Source organism: Acinonyx jubatus, chromosome D2 (assembly GCF_027475565.1).
Source record: "Acinonyx jubatus isolate Ajub_Pintada_27869175 chromosome D2, VMU_Ajub_asm_v1.0, whole genome shotgun sequence".
NCBI lineage: Eukaryota > Metazoa > Chordata > Mammalia > Carnivora > Felidae > Acinonyx > Acinonyx jubatus.
Window position 1 is genome coordinate 15,753,537 of NC_069393.1, and position 14,255 is coordinate 15,767,791.

Genomic DNA, 14,255 nt, shown 5'->3' on the forward strand with positions numbered 1-14,255 from the left:
GAGCATGGCCTTGTCCCTACCGTGAAACTGCATAGGAATGACAGAGATGCTTAGTCTGCTATCTGGAAGAGACAGGAAGGGTGCTCAGAGGTGCTTTATAAAACCAATGCCCTCTGCTTCCCAAACACCAACAATACATCAAATACTGTTAAACAGTCATCATGCTGAGCCACCAATTTTAGTCACTGTGTCTCTATGCCCCTTCTCTTGTGACCTCATTGGTATGACAGCTACATAAATCAACTCAAAGATAAATTAATACTGAAAATATTTTCCTCATAATTTCAATTAAGCTTTCAAAAAATAATGTTCACTCTCATTAGTAGTCTTCTTGCTGGTATATTCAACAAAATCACACCATGACATATAACCTTAGGTCATCTACAACTATTTGTCCCGACAAGTTCTACATTAGCCTTTTTGTCTTTGAAATTACTCCATTTAGCTGAAAATTTACATTATTTTCTTCATGAAATGCACATCACAACATTTCTTTCCCCCCCGCCCCTCCAGCTTCTTTGCTTCACACAAGCCAACTAGACCACTAGTTACTTATGCTGGAAGACACAGGACTAAATCTCAACCATTTAAGATCTACTAAATCTCAAAGTAAAGCTCAGAGATGCAACATTGGATAATGATCCTTAGAAGCGCACAGAATGCAACATGATTTACACTCAGGAGAAGGAATTTCTTTTTTTATTCTTTCAAAATCTCAAAAACAGAGAGGGTTCCCCAAACCACAGTTCTTATGCGTTTGAGAGGAAAAAAAAAAACCACCTCAAATACCTCCCAACAAAGTCTGACATCCTGAGACACATTCGAACCCAGAAAAAGCTGAATGTTTAACAGAAGAACAGCAAAGACATTAGTCAAGAAAAGATACTAATCTCCTAGGAATTTGGCTCCTTTTAAGGAGAATTATTATTATTATTATTATTATTATTATTATTATTTTTATTTTTAAGGGAGAAATTGATATTTTAGTGTAAGTAGGATATATATTTGCCTTATAACTTTTATTCTTAGGCATAAATATTTATTACCCAGGCCCAAGGTGTGAATACCAAGCTGACAGCAACTTATAGCTCTATTAGAATATTAAAAAAAATAGATGTAGAATCAAGTGTAGAAGATAAGTATTCATGCCTTACCTTTCTGCTTCTTTAAAACACATCTTTAAGAATAGAAATGTGCATTCAGAATTCATTAGCTTCCACCCCCAAACAGCCAAGCACAATCTCCAATAAGATTTTACAACTCTTAAGAGGTTGAAAAGTACTCTATTGACCTGTATGTGTTGACTTAGGACTTATAAATTTAAGGAAATACTGAAATTATTTCTTAGAGTTTCCTAGAACATGTTGGCAACTGAACTCTATTATGATCTATAGGTGGAAAGAATAAAACAATCAGTGTCAAATGGGTGGTTGCTGTGCGACACACTTTCGACTTTGTAAATGATGCCATAATGTGTGGTGACCAAACTCTGCCATACTCTCTGAAAATGGTTTTAGACATAAATACTTTCAACACCCGCACGGTTTAGTTTGCTATTCTCCACTGACATGTTTGCAAAATATTTGAATGGGGTCTCATTGAGGTCAAAGAGGTGCAAGTAAAGGGGAAAGAATGGGAATATATTTACCGGAGTTCTGAGCTCAGGTATGGCAGCTTGGTAGGTGAGCGGGCGACAGTCACGAGTGTTCGGCACAAGGACACAAGGAAGAAACATCGGACCCAAGTCATCTCCGTCCAGAATATCCACCGTGAGAGTGGTGGTGGTGGTTCGCCGCTCATTCAGATTTTGTGCCCGGTCCTGGGAGAGAGGAAAACAGAGAAGAAAAACAAAAAAACGAGATGGACTTCACGTTCCCATCAGCTTGACTAGACTGGAGACAGAATTCTTCCTGATCGTAGGCACCCGACCTCTCTTAGAGCATTTACTTTAGAAAACTTGCAACTGCAATACTTTCTTAGCCCTTTGAGAGGGCAATCTTCTCCCATCTCAAACCTCTTCCAGTTTTACAATCCAGCACCCTTATTCAAGGACCTGGGAGCTGTCCCTTTGGAAAGTAATCACTGAAGAAGACAGAGCCCCCACATCCCTGTCTCCGTGGGAGGACAGGAGCCTACCCTCCACACGAGGCTTGCGCCACATTGTGAAAATATCTCCCATCCTTAAGAAATGAAGCCATTTCACTCCTCCTTTGGGAAGACCAATTAGCAAAAACTCTTGGCTATTGATTCCTCCACCACAAGCCCAGCCTGGTGCACGCACATGCACCCACTCGCTCACTCTCTCTCTCTCTCTCTCTCTCTCTCTCTCTCTCGATGATATTTCAAGCAATCTAGATACATTTTAGATGAATTTTGGTTACTTCCAAAAACAAACAACAACAAAAATGAAAACAAAAAACCCACATCCTGAACAAAAAAAAAAAAAAAAAAAGAAGGAAAGAAAAAAAGAAACAAAGAGTAAAATGAAGGGAGAAAAAAGAGAAAAAAACCCACCAGACGTGCTATACTCTTAATGCAGAAATGCTGTTTAATGATTCACATAAGCTTTTCTATTATAAATTATTTTGAGACCAGCATTGCTTGTCTTCTGGTAGGATGATGTTGTCATTGAAATAACCTAGTTTTCCAAGCTTCCAGGTTATAACTGTCTTATTTTGTTTCTTTATTCTTTGGGATTCTAAAACCACAGCTTCTACGAAGAGTGCCCTTGTAGCAATAATGGGAACTATCTATTCAATGTTCTCTTTTTTCCACTACGTTATGGAACAATGAGAACAGGGATTTTTGTTTTGTTTTGTTTTGTTTTCCCCTATTTTACCAAGATACCACTGACATATAGCACTGCATGAGTTTAAGATGCACAACATTTGACTTGCATATATGTGAAATGATTTTACAATAGGTTTAGTTAGCATCCACCATCTCCTACATGTACAGAAAACAAAAAGAAAAAGAAAGAGAAATTCTTGTGAAGAGAATTCCTATCTCAGATCTCAACAATGCTCTATCCCTTCTTTCATCCGACTTGAGTTCAGAACACATTCTGGTCTCTTCATTATGAAACAGCCTTGACTAAGATCTTGTCTACTCACTTAAACTGGCCCAGTGTTGTTGTCATTGTTGCTTTTCTTGCTGTGACAATACATTGTTATTAGCTATAATCCATATTTCTGAGATCTCCCTAGTTTCTATCTAATGTCCGTTTTCTGGATCCCATCCAGGACTCCACTTATAATTTGCCATCATGTCCCCTCAGGCTCCTTTTGGTTATGAAAATTTCTCCAATTTCCCTTGTCTCTCATCTCCTTGACAATGTTGAGAACGAGTCAGGCACTTTGGAGCATATTCCTCAATGGGGACTTGATGTTTTTTTCAAGATCAGGCTGGGGTGGTACATTTTGGGGAGGGAGACCAAAGAGATCCAGCATCATTTCATCACATTATATCAAGAGTATATTATTATTAACAAGACTCATGATTTAGGCTGACCTTGATCACCTGGTTGAGCTTCTGTTCATCATGGTTACCCATTGTAAAGTTATTCTTATCTTGTTTCCTTTTTCATTTCTTTGGGAAGAAATCACTATGTGAAGCCCATGTTAAAGAGTGGAAGTGATTTCACTAGAAATTCATATTAATTATATTTATCTAAAGAGTGTTCATCAGGAGGACACAAGGAAGACACATTGGACCTGTAATCTGCAAGTCACCAGTTAGTAAATCTAAGAAAGCAGAGGACAGGTTTTCCTTCTCAAAAAAGGGGTGAATACAATCAAGATTAATCACTACAAGATTACACTAATAATTATGATTGGTTGAATGTATAGGGGATAGAGATTTTTAAGAAGTCCTTTAATTGTAAATTTTCTTTGTTTATTATATTCAGTATAGTTGAAAGTACAGTAGGAGCAGCAAATGGCATATGAGATAATTTTGGTGCTCCACAAATTTGCTTTAAAACTTAACACTTTAGGGCACCTGGGCGGCTCAGTCAGTTAAGCTTCTGACTTCAGCTCAGGTCATGATCTCATGGTTCGTGGGTTTGAGCCCGGCATCTGGAGCTTGCTTCGGATTCTGTGTCTCCGTCTCTCTCTGTCCCTCCCTCACTCATTCTTTGTCTTTCTGTCTCTCTCAAAAATAAATAATAAAAAAAATTAAATACTATACTGTAAATGTATGAGTTTTGAGTACATACGGAAAAAATTATTATTAAAGTACAGTTGCCACACAATGTCACATTAGTTTCAGGTGTACAACATAGTGATGCAACGTACAATTTTATGCCACGCCCCCCACACCTGGAGCTATGACTGGTCAGCACACAACGTTATTACAGTATCACTGTATTCCCTGTGCTGTGCCTTTCATCCCCATGAATTATTCATTCCATACCTAGAAGCCTGTATCTCCCTTTCCCCTTCACCCGTTTTGCCCTTCCACACCCATCTCCCCTCGGGGAATCACTATTTTGTTGAAAATACTAATTTGGCATAAATTCATATATTTCTTGCAAATTTTAAAAAACACAACTGGCTCATCAAATCTGACATTTCAAAAATTATGGTTGCTTAGGATAAAGTTTTTCAAAATGCCAAATCAATCAAAGTTGATAAAAAATATTAGATAACATTTGATGTGATATGGATGTGGAAAAATATCTGAATATCCCATAAGCAGTATTTCTGCACTTAAATGCCACACAACCTTACCCCTTATATGTCATCACCAAGTCAATGGTAGACACAGTTGAGTGTTTATCAAACTCTTTCAATCTGTCAGCAACAAATCTAACTATTCTCTACCTCTTTGAGTCATTAAGACTCCTTAAAATGGAGTACAAGTGCGTAAGAGTGGGTGTATGTAGGATTACCAAAATACATAATTTAGGTTTTTATGTCATATTTTACCAGCTAGACCCCAAGATCTGACCTTGACTGCCCATCTGCTTGCATTCACCGACCTTTATCTCACATTTTCCCTTGAGCTCCTCTCTCCAGCTTATCTCTTAACTCAGGCAAATGGAAAGCAAAACCTTCCCTCAAGTGAGCAAGCGAGCGACTGTCCTGACAAGACCTCCAACCAGCCCAGACCATGTTGACCAGTTTGAGCTCAACCCCTTACTCACACCTGAGCCAATGGACCACAGTGTGACCTCTAGAAAGACTGACAACTACCTCTACTCACTGCAATACTAAAATCTCCACCCAAGGAGGAGCACAAGTCTCATTACATAACACACAGCGTGTGTGCAGGCAGGTTTCCCTAGGACATACGCACGACCCTATGTCTGCGTCTACAGATGATGACGAGGCTCCCCTATCTAAATATCCCTCCTAACCCTAAACAAAGGAACCCATTCCCTGCACAGAGAGCCAGGGCTTTGGAAGTCATTCCCCATGATCTCTTTGTTTGCTGCAAATAAAATTTTCTTTGTGTGGCAACTCATCAGGTACAGTTTCTGATGCACCAAGGAGCAGCTCACATTGGTTTGGTTATAATATTGGGAAAAGATACTGTTTACAAAGTGTTGATTTATAAAATATGAACGTTTTACTGGGAGGAAAAATAGTAAAGAAGCTACTGTCAGGGAAGAAAAAAATTTCCCTCCGCCCTTGTAGCTTCTTGGCTGAGACCCCACACAAGAGAAAACAGATTAGCAGGAAAACAAACAAACAAACAAACAAAATGCTTTAATGATATGTACACACACATACACCCAGGAAAACTGGGCAACTCCCCAAAATGGCCCAAACTGTCACCTTAAACCCGGGCTTCAGCAAAAGACAAAAGAAGATGTTGGGGATGGAGAGTGGGGAGAACTGGGTTTCAGGCAAGGCACAGTAAAACAAGGCCTTCCCTCTGACAGAAGCTTCTCCGGATTTAGCCATTCTCCTTTTTGTGGAGGGGGGGGGACACCCTTGCAGGTGGAGAGTCCCGTGTAGGCATAAACTGCCTACTTAGTTTTCAGAGCTTCCCTGTTGTCTGCTGTTGTGAAACCCTAATCCTTATGCCAGCGAGCCATATTCCGGGGTGACAAATTCTGCTCCTCTCCATGTCTACACACAGAGGTAGCACCGACAGATACCCACAGTCCCTCTACGCATGCGGATATTCTGCAGGATTTGTCATTAATATATATTATATAACGTGAGGGGTATGAATATGAAAGTAAGTCTCCAGGTCACTGTGCACTTGTGAGCCCTTGGAAGGCTTTAATCTGTGATGTTCTTCTCCCAGTTTAGAACCAAATTTGACCTTAAAAATTCATCTAAAACACAGCCCCTGGAAATTGAGATAAAAACCAAAATGAAAAGAACCTTTCGTTCTTTCTAGTAAAATGCTACTGCTGAAGATTATTCTAGATAAAAGAAATGACATTCTAAATTGGGAGTGGCATAAATAAAACATAATTATTTGCATAAATATTTTATGTGATTTCCTGAGGTCTGTATTTCCATTCATTCCTATGTGAGAATCCAAAAGATATTAAAAGCGAACCGCCCCCTCCCCACCCTGCCAAATTCCTTCCTTCTTTACTCCCATTTTCATTCCTCATTTCTCTTATTTCCTTTACAAAAGTAAGGTATTTTACATTTTTAAATAGTTTTTAAAAAGATACTTCATTAGTTTAAAAACTATGACTGTAACTGTCAAGCAAGAATATATCTTTAAAAAAATTTTTTTTAATGTTTACTTATTGTTTTGAGAGAAAGAGACAGAGCAATGAGTGGGAGAAGGGAAGAGAGTGAGAGAGGGAGATACAGAATTGGAAGCAGGCTCCAGGCTCTGCGCTGTCAGCACAGAGCCCGATGCAGGGCTTGAACTCACAAGCGGTGAGATCATGACCTGAGCTGAAGTCGGAAGCCCAACCAAAGGGGCCACACAGGCACCCCAAGAATATATCTATTTTAAAAGTTATTCAAGTATGACTGTTTAATTTGTATTTTCTCAATGTGCTTTATTATTTCACATATCACTTACACACTTGCTAACATTAAACATTAATGTCCATGAAACATTTAATTAGCTACTATACAAATAGGTCACTACTTAACAACTGTGAGTTCAGCTTACAAGGAAGTGCAGGTGATATGAAGAATAATCCAGTGTAAAAGCCAAAATCCAGTAATTTAAAAGCCTATGTATATTCAACACATAATCAAGAAGGTCATAAGGAATATTCAGCAGTGTGTGGAATCTGACCTAGCTGGAATATTCTGTCTGGGCTGAACAGGAAAGCAGCACTGACTTGGTCCCTGAATCCTCAGCATGTGCATTCAAATTCTCAATCCACTGGTCCCATATGACAGCAACACAAGCTACAAACCTTGAGAACCACATTGTAACACCATGGCTGCTGTAGCCAAGACACCCACTGTCTTTGAATGAAGTATTTACTAAATAAGTAGAAATTTTCATCAACATATTGCTAGGAAGAACTAATTTATTTCTTCAAAAGAGAGATATGTGCTTATGACTTCAGAGATACTAACTTTTATAAATAGCTCAGAGATAACGGATTCATCATCAGAATCCACACTTTTTACAAAGCACAGTTTTATAAAATTGCAAATATTTAAACTGACGGTGTTAAGGAAATAAAACACCTGCGTCTGATGAGAAGTAAGGCCCCACCCCTTTATCCTAATCAAAAGGCTTTCTTTCTAGAAAATAGTTTCATTGTCCACTGTTCTTTGATCAGCGGAGATGAATGCGAATTTGTGATTCACTCAGTACCTGCTCTCTATTTACAAGTGTATCCAGTTAAATATTGTCGGGGGCAGAACCAGGGATGATGTGGACTCTAGCAAATACTAAGAAATTAGGTGAATCTCAGTTCTAAAATGAGGATGGAACAGGGGCGCCTGGGTGGCTCAGTTGGTTTCTCCAGTGGGGTAGTCCTCATTAAAAACAGCCTTCGCTGGGGCACCTGGGGGGCTCAGTTGGTCAAGTGTCCAACTCATGAGTTCGGCTCACATCATGATCTCACAGCTCATGAGACAGAGCCCTGCATCGGGTTCTGTGCTGATAGCACCGAGCCTACTTGGGATTCCCTCTCTCTTCTCTCTCTGCCCCTCCCCTGTTCATGTTCGTTCGTTCGTTCGTTCGTTCGTTCATTCATTCATTCATTCATTCATTCATTCATTCTCTCTCTCTCTCTGTCTCAAAATAAACATAAAAAAAAACCAGCTTTTAGGGGCACCTGGGTGGCTCAGTCTGTTAAGCATCTGACTGCGCCTCAGGTCATGCATGATCTCACAGCTCATGAGTTCAAGCCCCGCGTCGGGCTCTGTGCTGACAGCTCACAGCCTGCAGCCTGCTCCAGATTCTGTGTCTTCCACTCTCTCTGCCCCTCCTCTGTTTGTATGAGAGCTCTCTCTCTCTCTCTCTCTCTCAAAAATAAACATTAATTTTTTTTTCAAAAAACTGAAAAAAAATGAGTACGGAACAGACATGCTGATATTTTGGTTTGTTTTTGAGCCGCTGCCATAGAAGACTTGGCATAGACTTCCAACATTTACATACTCAGTATTCAAGTGCTTTGTAGCTAAAACACACACACACACACACACACACACACACACACTGGCTAGCAGCAAGCACCTCCCAGGCTCACTCATAGATACATATATTACAGACTCTTTCATTACTTTATCAGCTATTTGCAGTAGGGAAAGAAAAAAATGCAACATAATTAGGTTTGCCCTGAATCTTCTGACCCTGACTCTTCACCTAGGACCATGGGGGTGTTTGCTCTGCTCTGCTCACCAATGACAGATGGACGATCCCTGACTGGAAACATGAAACTTATCCTAGAGTAACTTGATTCCATTACATTGTTTTATTCAAAATGGGAAAAAAAAAAATAAAGAAGCAACAAGATTGTGTGGGTCTAAACCATTTTAGAAGTAATTTTTTTTTTCCTGGAAAGTGTTTTTTTTTTTTTTTTTTTTTGGATTGAGACATTTAATGATTTTCCTTAATTTTTATGCACGCTGGTAGACAGAATAGCATGACACTTTGCATCTCCACATGCTTACACACCCTGACCACTGGGCACTGTATAAATCTGTGTCAGCCATCAGGTGCCATCACCATCTCCCTCTTTCACGCCTATTCCCCAGAGTACGCCCCAGGAATGGGCGGAGCTCAAAACAACTGGTGTAAAATCCAGCACTTACTCCACAAGCAGTAGGAAGGACAGGTGAGGGAAGGTCAGAGTGGGAGCTACTGCTGAAAAGTTGTTTGCAGAAATTGACATCCAGAAGTATATGAAGTGATTTTTTTACATACAAGCCCACATAATTACAGTGCTTACATACTGATTTGAATATTCATACATTGGGAGAAAAGACAGAGTAAGAAAGAAGTGGCATTTTTACAAATTATAATATCTTGTTACGAAAGACAACTAAGTGTTCCTTCTCTACATTTTTGATACTTCAGAAAATATTAAATTCTTCCTGTTATTGGTAAGATGATTTAGAATTACTCTATGATTTTATTTTAATTTAATTTTTATTTTATTTTATTTATTTTAGAGAGAGAGAGAGAAAGTGGGAAGTGCAGAAGGATAGAGACAGAATCCCAAGCAGGCTCCACATTCAGCACAGAGCCCAATGTGGGGCTCCATCCCACAACCCTGGGATCATGACCTGAGCCAAAATCAGAGTCGAATGCTTAACCAACTGAGCCACCCTGGCATCCCTACCCTGGCTATGATTCTAAATTAAATGTAAACTTTTTTTTTTCTGACAACTAATTAAGGGCTCTTGAGTATGGAAGAGTCCTCAGTATTTCCTTCAGGATAACAGTAATACAAAGGAGAGCTTGCTTTGGAACAATATCCATGTATAAGGAGATAAGTTTGATTTGTTTGTGATTTAGGGTAACATAACAAAATTGGAGTTTGTGGTACAGACTATATTGGAAACTTTGACAGAAAGAAAACCTAGGGATCTTTGTACAATCTCTGAACTTTCTTTTCTAGACTTCTTTTCCTTCTGTTTTCTAGAATTAATCATTCTCTCATTGCCCATTCATACTTAAACCATGATTAATAATGTTGCAAATATTCCTCAAGTAAACAAGTGGCAAGTTTTCTTAAGTTTGTTAACCAAAACTCTTCCAGCTTATTTAAGAATCCCAACATGTGGGGCGCTTGGGTGGCTCAGTCGGTTGAGCATCCGACTTCGGCTCAGGTCATGATCTCGCAGTTTGTGGGTTCGAGCCCCACATTGGGCTCTGTGTTGACAGCTCAGAGCCTGGAGCCTGTTTCAGATTCTGTGTCTCCCTCTCTCTGCCCCTACGCCACTCACGCTCTGTCTCTCTCTCTAAAAAAAAATTTTAAAAATTAAAAAAAAAAAAGAATTCTAATATGTCCGCAGGGATAAAAAGAAACTTCCTAATTACACGAAATTAGAATAGTTTCCTTTGTACATCAATCAAATCTTCGTACCATAAGCAAAGCCAGGTCAAAGTTGAGTAATTTCAGTAATATATCATCACTCTTCCATCCACTTACATACCACCTACTTTAAAATCAAAACTGTTCATATTTCAACTCTCTTTAGGACTCCAAGAGAAAAATGTAGGTTTTGAATGTACGTGATCTACATTGTACAACAGTTTAAGTAGCACTGACAAAATGATAATAAAAAAACACGAAAGGATATAAAAATGTAACTAGAAACATGTAACAGTCTGTGGACTTCATGATCCTATATAAATATAAAAGTGTAAATTATATAGATGAAAGGGTTCCAGAGTGGCCCCTCCCAGAATGTGCCACTTTGACATGTGAGTTATTGTGAACACAAAGCCCCTGAGACCCTGTGTCTCAGGAGATACTTTTGTCCCTCTCTTAGCCACACAGAAAAATCTCATTTGGGGTATTTCACAGAATATGAATTATTGGAGATACATTTTACCTGAGTGAGTCCTCTGTATGTAGAACAGCCAATTAGCAAACATATGCTTTTCTTATCACCCTATGAACTGCACTGTTTTCTTGTAAAATCCTAGACACCTGCCCCCTTCTCCTTAGTTCAGAAGGACATATATTTCTGATTGTGCCTGTGTTTGGAATGTCTATGTGGATTCCCACACATATGCCTATTAATGTTGATTTCCTCCTGTTAATCTGTCTCATGTCAATTTGATACTTGGTCTGGCCAGAAGGACCTTGAAGGGGACAGGGATTCTTGCTCCCTGACACAGACGTGGGTATTCACAAAGCAGTAAACATTGAACAACCATCTCTCTGGGACGAGAAGTCCTGATTCATAGCACTGGTCATTGTCCATACTCACAGTGGCCACCATGGCCACAAAGGTGAGGTCCCTGAACTCGGAGTAGGGAAGGGAGCTCACCATCGGTCCTCAAGCAAGTAGGAGTCAGCTTTTCAGCTCCTACAATACACTATTTTAAGTAAATTATTTTATCTAAAAAGTAGAGGCAATGAGCCATTCTTTATCTTGTAGGAAAGTGATGTGCTGTAATATTTTGGAAAACGATATGGCAGTGTTTACCAAGATTAAAAGTATATTCCTATACACACATATGCATATACAATTTTTCCCATAGTGATTCCATTTTTAAATTATCTATTTTGGGGTGGCGCCTGGGTGGCTCAGTCGGTTAAGCAACTGACTCTTGACTTCAGCTCAGGTTACGATCTCATGGTTCCTGAGGTTGAGCTCCAAGTCAGGCTCTGTGCTGACAATGCGGAGACCACTTGAGATTCTCTCTCCCTCTCTCGTTACCCCTCTCCCACTTGCTCTCTCAAAATAGATAAACATTTAAAAATAAATAAATAAATAAATAAATAAATAAATAAATAAATAAAACTATTAAAAGGATGTAGCTCTGACAGCTTTTAAAAACACCAAGAAGGGGCGCCTGGGTGGCGCAGTCGGTTAAGCGTCCGACTTCAGCCAGGTCACAATCTCGCAGTCTGGGAGTTCGAGCCCCGCGTTGGGCTCTGGGCTGAGGGCTCAGAGCCTGGAGCCTGTTTCCGATTCTGTGTCTCCCTCTCTCTCTGCCCCTTCCCCGTTCATGCTCTGTCTCTCTCTGTCCCAAAAATAAATAAACGTTGAAAAAAAAAAAAAAACCAAGAAGCTTATAATCTCCTATATTTAATATTCCCATTTTATAGTATAGGATTTAAATTTATAATAAAAATTGTTACAGATAAATTAACCTTTTCTTTCACTTATTGCCAGTTCCAATCCTTCCTCTTGCTGATTCACGCATATCCTCGTATTTCATAATTTTATCCCTGAAATGCTAACCACTTACCACTCTCTTTCTCAGTTGTGGGCAGTCTAGCAAATTGCATACAAATTGTTCCAGAAGCCTTCAAAAATATTTTAAATTAAACATAAATTCAAATGTTTTTGCTTGAACTTCTTTAAAAAAATAGCTCATTTTACTTGAACGTCTTTTTAAAAAATAGCTCATTTTAAATAGCACAAGAAAAACTGATACATTCCACAGCAATCCTATTTTTCCTTAAATTTTATTAGAGATTCACAGTCAAACAAGAGAAGCTATGTTTTTTTCTTCTCATTTTCACTGTGTAGAAAAACTATTAAAAAAAAGATTTCAGGGTTTTGAGGAGCTCTGAGAGGACCCCCCTAGTAGATATTAGTTTCTCCTATATCTGCTGTTTGCACTCCAATCTCTGTCCATGGACACCAAGATACGGACTTGAGAATTTTGAACGAAAATTTAGAAATCTGGCTTCAAAAATTAGATCTCTATCTACCTATATCTACTATCCACTGACTATATAAAATAGGCAAATTAAATTCATATATATTATATATGTAAATAAATATACTTTTATATAAGCAAATATATTTATATATAATAAATACATAAAATAACATTAATGTAAATATATATTATATATTTAATTATAATTATACACAAACTTTCCCCCCCTTTCTGGCAAAATATCTCTAGCTAAAAAGTGGCCATTTAGTGACACCTTATCGCCTATAAACCTGTTCATAACAGCTGATGGTGGATGCTTTCTTTTTTCCACTCTGAGTGGTCTTCATGCTCTGGTATAGAAGTAGAATGGCATTGATTAGGAATCCTTTAAGGCACAGGCTGGCTTCAGAGTCTAATAACCTATTCGGAACATGATCTTGTTACTTGCTATGGACTTTTTCAATATTGGAAGCTATCTGTAGCCAGCCCTGTCAGATTTTTGCTGAAATGCTAGCTCTATTCTTCTTGTTAACAAATTCCTCTCCTCCTCCCCCTCCTCTCCTCCTCCCCTTTTCTCTTCCTCCTCTTCCCCTCCTCCTCTCCCTCTCCTCCTCCCTTTTCTCCTCCTCCTCCTTCCCTTCCAGGTCCCCCTCTGCCTCCTCTCCACCCTCTTCCCCAGGTTATCAGTGTGTCCAGCATCAGGAGATGCACAGAACTTGGTGCAATCTGGAGTTGGCTACCTCACCCCTTTTGCTACATAAGACTTCCTCAGCTTCCTTTCTCTAGGCTGACTCTGTGATCCCAGGCTGGAGAGGGAAGTTAGAAGGCAGAGGACTCTGGGCAGGAGTTTCCTCACAGTCGAAGGATGATCAGCAAACAAGAAGAGTCCCGGTTTCACCCCCTTTCCGCCTGCTGGCTGTCAGACCTGAAATGCAGCCGTGGTGCTTAGGGCTGTGGTAGTCACTAGCACCTGACGAACAGGACACTGGGAAAATGGCCAAGTGTCAGGAAAGGGGCCCAGTGTGAGGGCAGAAGAAACCCGGTCCTTGGTGGTATACCTGAGGTGCCAAACCAGCACCTGATCCACACACAGCTGGGGCTTCATTAAGATAACAATAAAAGTCCACGTTATATAAGCGACTGGTTTTCAGCTTTTCCCTTCCTGCTGTACATACATCCTGGTTACAGTCCCAGTAGCGGACATCTAGTGAGCAGGTGTTCAAGAAATGACAGCCAAGGGGGAAAAGATTACCAACTGGACACGTCTTCTCTTTCTTTGGCATACTGGGCGATCCCCCAGGGAGTAAAACATTCAGGTATTCCACTTCCATCCTGTGAGATGTTTGCACAGAGGGTCTGAGGCAGAGCCCGGGAACATGCATGTTTAGTATACACCGAGGTGATTCTCCTGCAGGTCACACTCTGTGTCACATTCTGTGTCACATTCTGCGTCACAATTTGAGAAACACTTCAGGGCGAACTAAAGCTAAATTACCGAAGGGTGGGAATGTGAC

The 14,255-nt window shown here is 39.7% G+C and overlaps 1 protein-coding gene across 14 annotated transcripts in view; it reads right to left on the reverse strand.

The window, feature by feature from the left end:
• Positions 1–14,255, reverse strand: part of PCDH15 (protocadherin related 15) — a 926,293-nt gene that overhangs the window by 456,446 nt on the left and 455,592 nt on the right. For all 14 annotated transcript variants that reach the window (XM_053207164.1, XM_053207165.1, XM_053207167.1 and 11 more), the window contains one exon: positions 1,649–1,819. In XM_053207164.1, the coding sequence (XP_053063139.1) occupies positions 1,649–1,819 (171 nt within the window). The remainder of the gene's footprint in view (positions 1–1,648; positions 1,820–14,255) is intronic.